This window comes from Panthera onca, chromosome B4 (assembly GCF_046562875.1).
Source record: "Panthera onca isolate mPanOnc1 chromosome B4, mPanOnc1 haplotype 2, whole genome shotgun sequence".
NCBI classification, from domain to species: Eukaryota; Metazoa; Chordata; class Mammalia; order Carnivora; family Felidae; genus Panthera; species Panthera onca.
The window spans coordinates 68,194,614-68,211,916 of NC_138345.1; the positions used below are offsets into that span (position 1 = coordinate 68,194,614).

The 17,303-nt window shown below is 36.0% G+C and overlaps 1 protein-coding gene across 4 annotated transcripts in view; it reads left to right on the forward strand.

The window, feature by feature from the left end:
- Positions 1-17,303, forward strand: part of CNTN1 (contactin 1) — a 362,253-nt gene that overhangs the window by 279,497 nt on the left and 65,453 nt on the right. For all 4 annotated transcript variants that reach the window (XM_060657917.3, XM_060657918.3, XM_060657916.3 and 1 more), the window contains one exon: positions 8,489-8,638. In XM_060657917.3, coding sequence (XP_060513900.1) covers positions 8,489-8,638 — 150 coding nt within the window. The remainder of the gene's footprint in view (positions 1-8,488; positions 8,639-17,303) is intronic.

Below are 17,303 nucleotides of genomic sequence, written 5' to 3' on the forward strand. Positions count from 1 at the left end.
GTTTATAATGCAAATAGCAATAGTGGATGACAAGATATGCAGGGGCTTGTAGATCCTATAAGGAATTTGTAAACGAAGGAGAAATAATGATGTATGGAGAAGGCATTTCTGGAGGGCCAAAACTAGAAACATGGAGAATAGCTAGGAGGATATTGAAGGTGAGGGATGTCCAGGTCGGAGATGTCAGTGGCTAGGACAATGGGATAGCAATGTGCATGGAGAGCAGTGCGTGGGTTTGAGATATATTTTTGAAGGCAAAACAGAACTTTCTAACAAATTGAGTATGGATATTGAGAGAAAGGGCAGAATTGAGGATGGGCAATGAGATTTTGGCTCTAGCATCTGCACGGAAGGTAGAAACATTCACTGAGAGAGAAGAGAGATTAAGTGCAGGTGAGGACTTAGTTCCATTTTGGAAAGTGTTCTCCATTTATTTATGTAGAACTGAATTTCCATCTAGTATAATTTTCCTAAGTGAAGACCTTTTTTAATATTTCTGATTGTGCAGGTTGCTGGAGTCAATGACCTTTAGCCTTTGGAAATTTCTTTCATATCATATTTGTGATAATTTTTTTAATATAAATTCTAAGTTGTTTTTTGAGCATTTTATTTTTTATTTCTTTTTTTTAATGTTTATTTATTTTGGAAAAACAGAGAGACAACGTGAATAGGGGAGGGATAAGAGAGAGAGGGAGACACAGAATCTGAAGCAGGCTTCAGGCTCTGAGCTGTCACCACAGAGCCCGACACAGGGCACGAGCTCACAAGCTCGCAAACCGTAGTGATGACCTGAGCCGAAGTTGGATGCTTAACCAACTGAACCACCCAGGCACCCCTTTATTTGTTATTTCTTTTATTTTTTAGTTTATTTATTTTGAGAGAGAGAGAGAGCGCGAGAGTGAGCAGGGGAGGGGCAGAGAGAGAGGGAGAGAGAGAATCCCAAGCAGGCTCTGAGCTGTCAGCACGGAGCCTAATGCTGGGCTCAATCTCGTGAACTGAACCATGAGATCATGACCTGAGCCAAAATCCAGAGTTAGAGGCTTAACTGACAGAGCTATCCAGGCATCCCTTGAACATTTTGAAAATATTATTTCTTTATCTTTTTGCTTTTGTTGTTTCTGATAAGAAGTGAACTATTTATTGTTTTTACCTTATATTCCTATATTTAATGTGTCCATCATGTCTAGCTGCTTTCAAGATTTTTTTCCTTTTTGCTTTTCAGCTTGATGAAAATATGTTTATCCTGGTGGGGGTTTACTGGCAAGCTTGATCTTTGAGTTGATATCTTCCTTCAACTTAGAAAATTCTCAGCCATTATCTCTTCAGATATTTCTTCTGCGTCATGCTCTCTCTCTCTTCTTGGTCTGTGTTGCAATGTATGTTAGGTTGTTTGATGTGTTCCATAGATCATGGATGTATGTGTTTGCTTCTGATTGGATAGTGTCTAATGAATTGTCTTCACCCTCATAGATTCTTTTCCATGCTACATTCAGTTTGCTGAAAATCCTATAAAAATTATTTTGATTTCTTATTTCTATTTATCTCCAGGATTTTTTGTTTCCAGGATTTGGTTCCTTTTCATATTGTTTACATAGTATTCCATAGAAATGTCCTTTTTGTTTTGCAAGTGGTGCACTTTTTCCCACTTGTTACTTTTACGTATTTCTAGTAATTTTTCTATAGTCCTTGTCTGATCATTTAACATCTGGCCATCTTTAAGTCTGGCTCTGTTGATTGTTTCTTTTTTTCCTTTCTTGAAAATGAATCACATTTCTTTGTTTTCTCATGTCCTGATAACTTTTTAAATATCCATACATTGTGTAAAAAAGAACAGTGGAGCATAAAGTGAATACTACTTATATCCTGGAAAATGCATGTCATTTTTCCAAAACTGTCATTTTGTCACTACAATCTGTAACTGAGGTGATCTGACTTTTGCCGTTAGATTCAGTTCAGTACAGGGTCAAGTAAATTTGAGTGGAGGATCAAAACCTCTCTCACATGTGAATGCTTTCCAGCCTTCCCATCAGACTTTGTTTGTTCTTCTAGCCTGGCTCTCAGGGAGGGTTCTATTAGCTTCCCTTCTTCTGCCCCAGGCAGCTGTTGTCTAATCATTAGTCTGAAGCCCCGAGTTCCTGGGGGTGGGTGGGGGAGTGGTTCTCAGTTAGAGGTTCACTCAGACTTCAGCAGACCCAAAACACTTGTCCCTCTCTGGGGAGGCAGATCTGTCTTTGCTCTCTTGCCACTCACACAGCCACACACAACCACATACTTATTCAGGGTAAGGCCTGGAGTGCATATGGTGGTCTCCATTTTCCTGCTTTGCTCTTAGACTTGAACAGATCTGAGATGTCCGTGCCTCAGAGGGAGGTTTCTTTTGGCTCTCTTGTCCTGCCCCCAGCTGTTTGTAGTACACTTGGTGAAGGCCCACAAAAAAAGAATTGGCTGATGGGTATAGATGCTCCTTGATTTGGGGGCTTCTGGGATTCGAAACAGCCATGCCAGCCTACCTGTTGTCTTTAAATATCTGTGAAAAGTTTTGTTTTTCTGAACATTAATGACTATGCTCTCCTCTCCCTGTTCCTGTACCTATTCTTCTTCACAAATTTCACAAATTCAGCTCTCTGATAGGCTCTGAAAAATGATTATTTTGTAGATTGTATTACCTGTTCTTTTTATTAGTTATGTAAGTAAAATTCTCTTGTGACAGTGTCCTAAGTAGAAATGAAAAATACTTTTTGCAGTAAATGCAACCATGTAGTTTTTATTTATAGTGGTGCCCACTAAAAATGGAAAGTATAAGACTAAACTCTGTTTTATGAAGGTAATTATTTAAGGTATTCAGTAAATATTTTTCAAAGATACCAAGTTTCAGCAGTCCAAGGATTACATTTAGAATAATGATATGGAAGAATAGACTGTATGTCTTTGAAACAATCTATTGTAAATATTATTTCTCTTGGACTTTTCTGGGATGGACAGCAGAAATTTGATGCCATTTTCTCAGGGTTCTACACGATGCATAGATAAGATTTAGAATGTTGTGTTTGATTCTATACTGCTACTTGGAGAGGAAATTTTATAGAATATTGTTGGTGATAGGACATATGTATGGAAGGGGACTGAACATAAAGAGACCTAGAAACCATGCTATGAGGATCAATTAAGAGAACAAACGTGGGATATATTCTCTAAAATGAGGAAGAAAAATGTCTTTGTGTTTAAAATTCCATCATGTGGAAGCCTCGAATTTATTGGTGCAAATCTGTAATATCGTCTTAATACATAAATGTTTCTTTAATGTTAGATTATTTCCTTAGAATAGATATTTGTAAACTAAATTATTTAGTGTAAACATGCCTAAACCCATGAGCTGAACTAAAAAATTATCCAGTAGAAAAGAAGAAACAATTTCTATTACCACCACCAACATATGAGTATCTCTTCTACCACATCTTTACTTAGTTTTTAGTGTTTTTTTTTAATTCTTTGCCACATTGTTAGGTTTTAAAAAATGCAAAAAAAAAAAAAAAAAGAAAAAAAGAAAAACCACTAGGCTTCTTGTAGGATACTTTGTAGAATTTACTATTTCTCTTTTGCCTTTCTGTAGCCTCACTTTTTGTTGTTCTTATTTCAAATATGAATTTCTGGGGTTTTATGAGGTTACATTCAAAATTTCCTTGGAGAAAAATCAATGAATCACATCTTTTGGGATGCCAGAGCACAATTTGCTTCTCTTTCACTGCAGAGAACTTTGCCAAATCTATGGCTCCTTTCAAAGTTCTGCCAGAAGACCTTGTGGGTGGGTCTGAAGGCTCTAATATAACACAGAACCAATGAGAAGCCTATAAATGCCCTTTTCCATTCTCAAACGCAGACCTGCTTTATCACTTAGAACCTCTGAGTGGCTTCTGGATAGTTTCAAATGCTTGAATTTTGGATTGAGAGGGAAGAACCTAAAGGTTCTGAATGTATTTAAATTCTAAGGAAACACCAGGATTCACTAGGCAACTTCAAAGAATCTAGAACAGGTGGGATTACATTGCCTAGAGTTATTCTTGAAACAATATATTTTTTAGTCCAGAGGTCATTCCGGCTATTTCTGAAGCTTTCCAGTTAGTGCATGTGGCCTGATGGCAGAGTGCCATAAGCATGGTTTCCAGGCAACAAAAACACTGTGAATTATTGGCCTTAGGATACCCATGAGGCTTGCTTCTCTTTTCCTCCAAAGATTAGTCACAATCTTTTTATTCTGAGCCTCAGGGACTCAAGGCATTTGCAAATGAATCTATGGATTATTGTGTATGGTTGGTTGTTAAAGTAAGACCTTCTCAAGAGGGTCTTTTGACCTGAGTGTTAACGTAAGGAGCATGTCTCCTGCTCTGTATCCCTTTGATTGAGAGTTACACTCAGGAGTAAAACCAAGATTTAAACAGCTATCAGGTTAATACTCAATGTAGTTTTTATAGGGAGAAGCCTCTGACAGTCATGATACAGTTAAGATCTGATTTTCTATACTGAAATTATCTGTTAAACAATGGCCTGACCCAGAACTGACCCACTTAAAACTCAGGATCTTGAGACCCCAGTCCTGATTCCTAGCACTTGCGTCAATTGTGCAAAGTGCTCTCCTCTCTTTCTGACTCTAGGAATAACAAACAGGTGGCAAGAAACTTGGCTGAAGAGAGGGGACACAATGTCCTCTGCTTCTGACTGTTCTGCATTCGGCCCGGGTATGAATCTGCTTCCAAAGCAAAGCTGAACTCTGCTCCTGTCTATGTGGGTGGTTTTGGAAAAATAAAATATATCCAATAGTTCCTGCCAGGACTGAAGAGTTGGGGGAGAATTGCATGGGGTAAAAATCCATTTATAGGGATATTCAGGGCCAGAATAAAACAAATAAAAATGTATAATAGAGGTAAAACAAACAGTAGCAGTAGAGGAGAAAGGATCAGCTCACAGTTAAAGAGAGTGGGAGAGGGCTTAAGGGGACTGAGACAAAGTATACTGCCTTACAAGGGAAGATAATTTATAGACTGAATATAAACATCAAAGCCACAGAGTGTTGGATATTTTGTGGTGGGGCAGGGTAAAGGAATGATCTTCTTGTCTTTCACCAGTAGCCTGAATGATTCAGGGATGAAGGAGACTATCGTGAGTGTTCTACACAAGGCTGTACTTCTTGCATTGAAACACTGTCTGCTCTAAATAAGTGTAACTTTTGTATTTATATTTTATTTATATTTTTTACAAACATTTATTAAGTAGTATTATTTACAAAACAGTATACGAGGTATACTAGGCCCAGAGAATTCCAAAACATGTAGAAGAAGTAGAAGAAATGTGGATGTTCACAAATGAACAAACAAGAGGAGGCAAAGAAATATTTTTAGTGTGGACTGCCTGTGTCAAGATTGGATCTGGGAAAAAGTTAGAGAAATTCTCGCAAGCTTTAAAATCCTCTTCTCATGATGTGGTGTTCAAAAGTCCTGCCCCAGTTTGTGGAATGGAAAACAGGCATGGTAGAAGCCACTTTTAATTCTAGATACATTTTTCTAAAATGAAAATGTTAGTCTTTTTTTTTTTTTGGCTAAGTTATTCCTACTGCTTATGTAAATGGTTTTATTTAGGAGGTATTATATAAATATACCAATACATGTTTGTTTGGGATATTTATATTCTCATAAGTACTGATGTTAATGTATATTAACAAGAATGATTATAATTGGTTTTGTTCCAGAAAGAGCACTTTTCATGCCTTTAGCAATCCTGGTAGAGAATACTATCCTTAACTTATAGATACCAAATTCTTTCCTACCCATTCAGAAGATGCATTCCAGAAGTCCATCTTCCTACCAACCACCCACTTCTTGTTTCCCCTTCTGAGAAACTTGTTTGCATCCCTGAGCCAGTGGTTTCTCACTGGTGTTTATCTTATGGTAGTAACTCCAAGGCATTTTGCTTATTCCTTCTTTCTTCATCTCGGTCATTAAATCAGAGGACTGACAGCTTCACCTGGAATCCAAAGCCTACCACAAAATGACCCCACTAGACCTTTCCTTCTTTATCTTTCACCATTCCTCCAAATATTTTCTGTGGTCAAGTCTGATTTTCTACTCTTTGAACATATACTCGACCTTCCATTTATTTAGGGGTGTTTTCATACTGGATGATCACACATGCTCAAAATCAGTCTATTAGCTACAGTTTCCACTGCACATCCTTCTGGTTCTTCTTGTTTTGACCCAACATACTCTTGCCTGTACTTGTTGGCTGCCCAGCTGCTTGAAAAAGCCTGGTTAGCTTTGACCATCATGAGAATAGCATACCCTTGTCAAGAGAGACCCTTTGGAGGGCTTTCAACATTCCCATTCTTCAGGCATTTAAATGGTGCTGGGATTAAAGGCATCTGGGTAGCTCAGTTGATTAAGCATCCAACTTTTGATACTGGCTCAGGTCATGATCTCACAGTCATGAGATCCAGAGTCTGCTTGGGATTTTCTCTCTCCTTCTCTCACTGTCCCTCCCTCTCTTTCTCTTTCTCTCTCTCAAAATAAATAAACATTTAAATGGTGCCGGGATTTTGCAGCACAGGGAGGGGAAAGATTGGACTGCCTCCTTGATCCTTCTACCATATGTTTTTACTTAGGCCCCAAATTCATAAGATCACAAACTCATAAATAATCCCATCAGCTTCTGACTTTAAAACTCTGTATTGGTTCCCTAGGGCTGTTGTAACAAACTGGTTGCTTAAAACAACAGAAATTTAGACTCTCACAGTGCTGGAGGCCAGAGTCCAAAATCAAGGTGTTTGCAAGGCTGTACTGTCTCCAGGGGCTCTAGGGAACAGGTATTCCTTACCTCTCCTAGGTTCCAGTGGCTCCAGATGTTCCTTGGCTTGTGGCCACATCACTTCAACTTCTGTCTCTGTGGTCACATTGCCTCCTCTTCTACATATGTCTCTCCTCTGTGTTTCTCTTATAAGGATGCTTAATATTGGTTTCAGGGCCCACTTAGATAATCCAGGCTAATCTTATCCCAGGATCCTTAACATAATTCTGGTCTTAAACTTCAAAGGACACACAAAGACTGGTTTTCCAGATGACTTACATTCACAGGTTCTTGTAATTTGGGAAGAGATAGAACTTTTTGGTAGGCACAGTTCAACCCACTACTATAAATTTTTTTCTTTTATACTAGGCTCAAAATTATTGGAAGGTCCCTAGAGGGGAAGCGGGCTACCCAGTGTCATAACAACCAGCTATATTTTTTTCTTTTCTTTATGAAGAGCACTTTACAAACTAAAACTACACTTCCTTCCTCCAACTACCTAAAAGAAGTCTTTGGGTATATGAAGTAAAGCAAATTCTGATTTGCTGTGAAGGAAGGGTGGAAGAAATATTAAATAAAGAGGCAGAATCAAAACAGGAGAAGACAAAGCCAAATTTTCAATCAGAAAGTCAAAAATTACATCAAATGTATAGAACAAGTTCATAACAAAATAAGAGAAGAGATGGAAAAATTAGCATCCAGGACAGTTACAATTATGGCAGGATGAGGCATCACATAGTCTGAGCCACATAGGAACTTGTCCAAAAGCAGAAACCAGGACACTGGGATGCTTGGCATTTATTGTAGAGATGAGAACAACATCTTGAAAAACTATAGATTCATGGTCTGCATTGCCAGATAAAAAATTCCCTAAATAGTAAGATAATGAGTCATAGACAAGCCTAAAGCAACACATTTTCCAAACAAGTGATGTACAAGTATTTATATGCATATGTATGTATATGTTAGTTATTAAAAACACATGTGGAAATATTTTAAGAGAGCTTAAAATACTGTGTAGTCCTGCCTTGATTGTATGTTTTATCATATCTCAATGAAATAAGCAATGTTGGATCATATTTTATCCATAATTTATAATCTTTTCATTATCTAGGAGCATGAATTTTTAATAAACTATTATAACATTTGTTATCATTGCCCCAAGTGATTTGGGTAAAAATCAACAAAACCAACTAAAAAAGGGTATAAACATATAGGTACCCTAATAATAAATCATTCACTGCCCATGTACAATGTCAGTGGATGTCCACAAAGTTTTTAACTGCCCAGTTGTGCTCTTCCCTCAGGAAATCTTTCTAGATTCTACCTTTAGAATACAGCTCCTTGCTATTCCAGGTAGAGTCCATGGATTAGCAGTAAATGCATGACCTGGGAGCTTGATAGGAGTGCCGAATTTCAACCCTCTGATCTTAGGCTTATGAAATAGATGATCCACATTCATATCACTTTTTGTAGTTTATTATTTATTAATGATCTCTCTGCTTACTCCCTTGAACTTAATATTTTGTCATGTCTAGTTTTTATTTTTATTTCAACTCAATGGAATATGTGCCACTCAAAATAGTAAAATTAAAATGTGGGATTATAAAAATGATGCTGGTCAACTAATATTCTTTTTAATTTTCATTTTGTTTAGATCCCCCAATCATTGAAGGGAATATGGAGGCAGCAAGAGCAGTGGATTTAATACCATGGATGGAATATGAATTTCGTGTGGTAGCAACCAATACGTTGGGTATAGGAGAGCCCAGTATACCATCAAACAGAATTAAAACAGATGGTGCTGGTATGTTGAAGAAACTTTTGAAAATTTGTAAGGTTTATATATATGGTGCCACTTTTATATATAGTTGAATGTATTTGGAAATAAATAATACTCTGAGGTAAGTGATTCATCTAAAAATGTGTATATGTATTTCACACAGGTGTGTGTATTCTGTGACAAGACAGTCAAAAATCAAAAAAAAAAGGTAATATGATGTTTAAGAATATTTTTACATAAGGAATGTAAGGAAAGAAGTAAATAGAAATCTCTGCGTATTCCACTTGGGATGACTAAAATGAAATTGGTATTTATAATATAAACTTTCATACTTGGGTGCCTGAGTAGCTCACTCAGTTAAGCATCTGACTCTGGATTTATGCTTACTTAGTTCATGATCTAATGATTCATGGGTTCGAGCCCTGCATTGGGCTGTGAGCTGAACCTGCTTGGGATTCTCTCTCTCCCTTTCTCTCTGCCCTTCTCCCACTCTCATGCTCTCACATACACGCTGTCTCTCTCAAAATAAATAAACTTAAAAAAAATTTAAAAAAACTAAAGGGGCACCTGGATGGCTCAGTCAGTTAAGCATCGGACTCTTGGTTTCAGCTCAGGTTGTGATCTCATGGTTTGTGAGTTCGAGCCCTGCATGGTGCTCCGGCTGATAGCATGGAGCCTGCTTAGGATTCTCTCTCTCCCTCTCTCTCTCTGTCCCTCCTCCACTCTCTCTGTCTTTCAAAATAAATAAACTTAAAAAAATTAAAGATTAAAAATTAAATTCCTCAAAAAATAATTTAGAACTTATTTTCAAAAAACTATCACAAATATGAAATGAAAGAAATTTCCTAATGTACAAAGGCTGAAGGAAGGTCTTTGGGGCACTTGGGTGGCTCAGTCGGTTGAGTGTCTGACTTCAGCTCAGGTCATGATCTTACCGCTGGTGGGTTCAGCCCGCATTGGGCTCTGCACTGAAAGCTCGGAGCGTGGAGCCTGCTTCTGATTCTGTGTCTCCCTCTCTCTCTGCTCCCCCCGCCCCTGGTTGCTCGCTCTCTCTCTCTCTCTCTCTGTCTCAAAAATAAATACACATTATAAACAAAGCAAAACAAAGGCTGAAGGTCTTTGACTCCAGCAACCTGCATTAGAAATATTAAAAAACTTTTTTACTTAGGAAAAGTATACTAGATGGAAATCCAGTTCTGCATAAATAAATGGAGAACCCATTTGAAAATGGAACTAAGTCCTCACCTGCACTTAATCTCACTTCTCCCTCAGTAAATGCTTCTACCTTCTATGTAGACACTAGAGTGAAAGCCAATTAATCATCCTCAGTTCTCTCTATCCTTCTCTCTCTGCACCTCCCCAACTTGTGCTCTCTCTCTCAAAATAAGTAAATAAATAAACATTAAAAAATAGAATGTAAACTTTCATGTAAATTTTGAATCTTAACCAGGGAGGCTCTTAAGTAACGAGTTTTAAGATTTAGAAGGTTCACAATTCTGCATGTCACTCAAAAACATTTAAAACTGTGTGGCCGTGTGGCATGGTCGGGGGTGGGGGGGAGGGTAGGATAAGCAGGGAGTGGAGACCATGGAATGAGAACTTCTCAGATCTAAACCATGAAGAGAGTCATAGTTTCTCTGAGAAATAGCTAGAATGTGTTCTTTTAATATTAGGTGTCACTCTAAATATGCTCTTTGACCCTAGCTCAACCATGGATGTTGTTCCAATTCAGGTTCACATTTTTAGGTGAAATACCAACTCCATTTAAATAGCCTTTGGTGCAGAAGTACTCAGCTCTATTTTCCTTTTCCCTGAATTACCAGGCAAAAATATTGTTCTGATTATAATAATAGCTCTTTTTTTATTATTCCTTGTGTATGGAAATGAAAATGTTAAAGTTAGAGAGGGAGGAAGCCAAACCATAAGAGACTGTTAAAAACTGAGAATAAACTGAGGGTTGATGGGGGGGTAGGAGGGAGGGGAAAGTGGCTGATGGGCATTGGGGAGGGCATTGTTGGAATGAGCGCTGGGTGTTGTATGCAAACCAATTTGAAAGTAAATCTCATATTTAAAAAAAAAGAAAAGAAAATGTTTTGTAGGCTCTCTGAGTTTATTTTTACTATGCCTTGCCAAAGTTCAGTGCTTTATTTGGGAGAAGAGATTTTATTTATTTATTTTAAGTTTATTCACTCTGAGAGAGTGCAAGTGGGGGAGGGGCAGAGAGAGAGAGAGAGAAGGAAAGAGAATCCCAAGCAGGCTCTGCACTGCCAGCACATAGCCCAATGTGCAGCTTGAACCCTTGAACTGTGAGATCATGACCTGAGCTGCAGTCAGACGCTTAACCCACTGAGCCACCCAGGTGCCTGCGAGAGAAAAGATTTTAAAAGGACGATAGACTGCTGTTAAAATCTGTGTGGTATCTTAATACCACTAATCCACATTGCTGGCTAGCTCAATTTCTTGGCCTAACTTCTAAATAGAATTATGAACTCTCATGTCTTAGTTTTTAAAGCCAGTTATTCACAGGACTGCCATCAGTAATCTCTGAAAGTTTCATGTAGTTTACTACATTATTTACCAGATAAAAATAATGATTCTGTAATTAAGGAAGATAATAAACATTGAAATACTGATCTTCACTGAGTATCTTCACACATATTTCAGTTAATTCTTTTGATAATATTTTAAGGTAGGTATTACTATCCAGTGTTCATTAATGGGTAACAGACTCAGAGACAGTAAATAATGTGAAATTCATATAATTACTTGCAAGACTCAGTTCAAATCCAAGATCTGTTTGACACCTCTTCTCATACATTGAGCTTTCTCTCTTAAGGGCATTTTCTCAAGCAGGACTCTAAAAGTGTGTACACAGGGAGCCTGTGTAGCTCAGTTGGTTAAGCATCTGACTCTTGATTTCAGCTCAGGTCATGATATCACGATTTGTGAGATCGAGTCCCTTGTAGAGCTCTGCACTGACCGCGTGGAGCCTGCTTGGGATTCTCTTTCTCCCTGTCTCTCTGTCCTTCTCCCACTCACACACAGCACGCTCTCTGTCTCTCTCTCAAAGTAAGTAAATAAACATGAAAAAAAACCCAAATATGTATTTATGTAAAACTTTATTAGTGTTCTAGGAGTAGTTTAGATTTCATCCTTAACTATAAAGCTAGATATGATAAAATGCTAATTTTTTGTTTGTTTGTTTTGGTATATTCACCTGCAAAATGAACACAACTGTTTCTTTTGCTTTACCTGGCAAGCATCTCATTAGGATAGAGAGGTAATATAAGTTGAAGCTTTATAGATTACAGATACCATATAGCCAGGATCCTTGTGTTTGGTTTTTATTATTAGTCCCTAGAGCCACTTGTGTTTTTAATATAAACTTCTGTATGATGGACTTTCTTGAAAGACAAAAATAAAAAGGAACATGGGCATGATCTGACCAGTGGTTTTAAAACACATAATTTCATGCTGAGAGATCTTGTACTTGATTTGATTTAACAAGTATTCATTTTCAAAATAAAATTGTAAAAATAAAATAAAATGATTAAGTTTATGCCTAAGTAAACTTTTTTCAGTTAAAAAATTATAACATTCTTGGGGCATCTGGTTGGCTTAGTCAGTTAAGTGGACTTTGGCTCAGCTCATGATCTCATGGTTCGTGGGTTCAAGCCCTGTGCCAGGCTCTGTGCTGACAGCTCAGAGCCTGGAGCCTGCTCCAGATTCTGTGACACAGCCTGACACAGATTCTGTGTCTCCCTCTGTCTCTCTCTGCCCCTCCCCCACTCATTCTCTGTCTCTCAAAAATGAATAAACATTAAAAAAATAAAAATAAATAAAAATTAAAAATTATGACATTCTTATATTTAAATATAGTCCTTTAAAAAAAATCTCTTGATCTTGGCTAACTTTCCATGATCTCTTGACTAACATTGTATGAACTAAGACTTAATCTGAACACATGTTTTGAAATACTAAATTGTTCATTAGAGGAGGAAGGAGCTTTCTCTGGCATTGATGATAGATACAGACCTTCTCCTCTCCTCCTCAGGAAATCTGTTACAAACAGTATCTTAATTATTTAATTTCAGAAGGTGATTGCTTTGGTATACATGGGTTGATCATCTGGAAGGAATTATTATAAGATCTTTTTTGTCATCTCAAAGTAGAAATGATTATGTTTTTAGGAATGCGAACAAAAAGTGTCTCAGAGAAAGACTCAGTCTGACTTTTGAATCTGAATTGGTGATTTATATTTAATATCATATTTAGAAGCTCAGGATCATTTTGGTATACTCAGTTTATATGAAACTCTAAAGACCTTTCAACCTCACTGTCTTCCTACTCTTCTGAAAGCAGTGTGTAGTATTGAAGCTCCAAGACACCGATCCTTCAGTAGAAACTTGGTGCCATTGTTTCAAACCTTAGGTTATGTAACCTCTCTCAGTTTTCTCATCTCAAAATGGAAATTATTTATTTTTTGAGATTTTATGATTTTATGATTTATGATTTAAAAACATATAATGAAAGAAGTTAGTACTATCTAGTGCATAATATTTGCTGCCTAATATTCATTTATTATGCTATTATTCTCATTTTACAGTATAATATGCTTATAAGAAAATATTGTCTACTCTGTAATTGATCACCTCATTTGACAATGTATTTCCATTTTTTATAAGCATACAGAGAATCACATAGCTTCATGTAATTTCTAATCATCTTAGAGGAATATATATATATATATATATATATATATATATATATATATATTTATATTTAATATAAATACAAGAATATACGTTTAATATAATAAAACTAAATAGAATTTATCTTTAAATATTGTTTTTCTTTTCTTCTTCATTTTAAAAAATTTAATATGCATAAAATTGGGCATTCACATTCTTCATTCTAACAAAAAAATAAAAATACTTTTTAAAACAAGGGGATGTTTGTCTTGCCATGTACCATTATAACAACTCCCTAAGAGATGCCAGCATATGTTATGTGGGATAAAGGCTGGTTCCCATTTGATGGAAAGGTTGCCCCTGTACCTCATTATGCTGATTGAAAGACACAACATTATCTAATGCAGCACATGCCCTTATCTGTCCAATTACTTAATGTTAAGATCACAGTGCATGGTTGGGTATATTCTTTGGATTCAGACAAGTGCATTATAAAATGGATGGTCCCAAATGAAGAATTAGAAGATGTGTTTGTAATTCATTGTAGCCCATTTAATTTTGACTGTAAGAAAGAGATAACAAAAGCATCCTTCAAAGTAATGTGTCATTAAGACATACCCTCATAGCTAATGGATCTGCAGGTGCAGTTGGTGAGTTGATATCCTAAAATGGCGCATTTGGGTTTGTTTTGACAGCTTTGGCATTTATTTATGCCAGATCAACCTAAGAAGGAAAAGAGAAAAAAAATACAAGAATCAGCACTTTCATCCTTTATATAGAACATTAATTCTGTGTCTAATGAAGCCATTCTCTTTTTATTTAGTTTTATTTTTAATCATTTTAGTTATGTTTGATAAAGGAGAGAAATGGTGCTAAGAGCATGTTTTGTAGCTAGCAAGTTACTGATAAATTTATTTGCTATCATTGGTAATAAGAGAGAGAAATATTTTTTTAAAGTAGCAAAAAGTATAGATTTTTAAGCAATGAGGAGGCCTGCATTAAAGCTACTCTCCATGTAAGCACTGTGACATGGCTAGTTAAGTAACTTCCATTGGGATTCATTTGCCTTTCCTGTAAAATGGGAAATTGTTACTTCTCTGTATGCTTACTTCAAAGGGCTGATCTGAGTATCCAGTTCAGTGCAGTATGTAAAAATCACTTCTGAGTTCTAGATGAGTCTTTTATGAAGCTGAGCTGCTTCATTCATTCGACAGACTTTCACAAGTTGGGGATACTTAACACATTAAATTAAAATTAGTCGTACATACTCACTTGTTAAATTAAAGAAAGTGCATCTTCAGTACTGGAATCAGATTCTATTTATGTTGCTATCTTTAGCGCTACAAAATTATTTGTGGAAAAGGAGGAGAAAGAAGGGTAAGATGGTCGTTCTAGAAATTGGCAGTTAATAGAGAAGGATGAAAAGAGAAGCAGTGATAAAGCCATAGTGATAATTGCACATTATGATTGAAAAGAACCCATTACCAAATATATTTTATTCTATTTGAAAACAAAGTTCACACATGCATGAAATACTTTTGTTTTTAATATCCTGAGAGAAACTAGATTTCATCCTTTTACCTAAATGAATAGTGCATAGTTGGTTTGAGTTCTTCATAATAACTTCACTGTACCTTATGATCATTTCAGTTTGTAGCATTCTTTTCTGCCCATCCAGCATTTCTTCAGATGACTTATTTTTAGATTATCATGCTTTTGAGCAGTTAACAAATTTACTCCGTTCCACCCATTTAAATTTTTCCTGTTTGAGATCAAAGCCTAGATTCATAAACAAACCTCCAATTTCAGCTCTAGAAGACCCTACGACATTAATATTATTGTGAATTATCTCAGACCCTGTATTGTTTTTACCTGTTACGGGAAGAGCATCAGTTTAACATGGCAGATGCATTAGCAATATTAGCAATCTGTTCCACCAGCAGAACAGATCATTAAGAGTTACAAATAGCTACTCTCATCTGAATATCCAAATATTATGCAGTTCATTTGGTTTTGTTAATGGCTAATCACAAAGAATGTATATTTAAAAGTAGAATAAAAGCAGATGCAAGACTTTAATTGTACTTTTAATCCCTTGGTTTTTCTAGATTCTAGAGCATTACAGTTATAACCATTTGAATCTCTTCCTAAAAATTTTGTTTTAAATCACAATGAGATTTTGATGCAAATTAAATTTCAAAGTTACATTCATGGTAACTTTATTTCTGTAAAAATGGCTATACAAATTAAGCAATAATTAACAAGGACTAAGTAGTCAACAATTTATTTTGAATCAAGGGCCTGTCTTCATATACTTCATGGTTGTTACAATTTAGGGTTTGTCATAAGTCAGTGTGTACACTGTTAAAAAAGAAAAGAAAGAAAAAACAAAAGCAAAAAAAACACTAAAGCTCAAATTGGTACTTCTAAGGAAATTACCTAAGCTTTCAAATCTAAAAGTAAAATTGGCAGCATCAGTTTTTTTCTAAACTGAACGAATAATTATGACATTGGCTTGAGTTTCTTTTTAAATAATTTTGAGTTCTGTGACTGAAATACAGAAGCACTCTTACAAACATCATTAGGAAATCACTGTTAGACTGAACTCAAGGCAGAAGAACAAATTTAAAAGCTATTTTTAACATTTCACAGTAAAATGATAAATATTGTTTATTCGTGATTAATTCAATAATTTTCTATTTTTTCCTAAATATTTCATTAAAATCTTTTAAATGATTTATTGTTAAAAGAAAGTTTAGTTTGTTCACTGTTAAATTGCTTTGGAGCCTAACGCTGAATAAACTGCCTTGTGTGAGAGTTATTTACTTCCCTAAAAGGAATCATGATTTGCCCAGGTCTTCTGTTCTTACAAAGCTGAATGCAAATATACAGTAGCTAGGTGCTCAGATTTTTTTTAAGTTTATTTATTTTGAGAGAAAGAGAGAGTGCAAGCAGGGGAGGGGCAGGGGCAAAGAGAGAGGAAGAGAGAAATTCAAGCAGGCTCCACACTGTCAGTGCAGAACTCAATGTGGGGCTTGAACCCATGAACCGTGAGATCATGACCTGAGCTGAAATCAAGAGTTAGACACTTAACCGACTGAGCCACGCAGGCGCCCCAAGGTACTCAGATTCTTGTCAGGTATGTAGGGTATATGTCAATCCCACCTGTGAAAAAAAATGCCCCTTAGTTGCTAAAGCTACAGCTGCACATTCAAAGCTAAATGGAGGACATTGTCAATAATTCACCTAAGATATAAAACACTCTATTAGAAGGTACAGTTACCTTTATTCCTGCCTTTTATTTTCGCATCATAAGCTGAGTGGGTGATCTTTGAAGGGCAAGTCAATCTTGATTTATTGAAGCATGTTAAAGGAGTTTGAAATAAACATTATGAAATGGAGAAAAATTCAATCTAACATAATACACATATTTCATTTTTAGCTCTAAATAAAGAGGTTAATTTTGATTATAATGAAAAGGATTACAGTGAAGTGCTTTGGCAAATAATACTTGATCTGATGAAGGCAATGTTTGATTCAACAAATTACAGTGTAATAAATTATTCTAAGAGTTATTTTTGAAATTATTTGCCTGTGACCACAATATTTGTACTTAGAGTTAAACACACAAAATTTGATCTATTCATGGATTGTAAGACAGCATGTTCTTTGTTTCTTGTTTCTTGTAGCATGTAGAATTTTAACTTCAGAATATGAGTTATGTGGTTTAAAAGGTTTCCAAGAGTTATTTTAATATCCAGGGTTCAATACGTATTTTATCTAAAGCACTACAATTATCTTTTAACACCTCTGTGCACTCAATTTTTATTTCTAACACTTATGTGGTGACAGTTGAATAGTAAAATAAAATCTCTCAAATTCATATTCATTCCTAATCAGAAATGGAAATCATCACATGGTTTATAGACATAAAACCATACATTTTGTTTCTGTGCAATTAACGTACATATCTCAACAAAGAATTTGCATGGCTAACA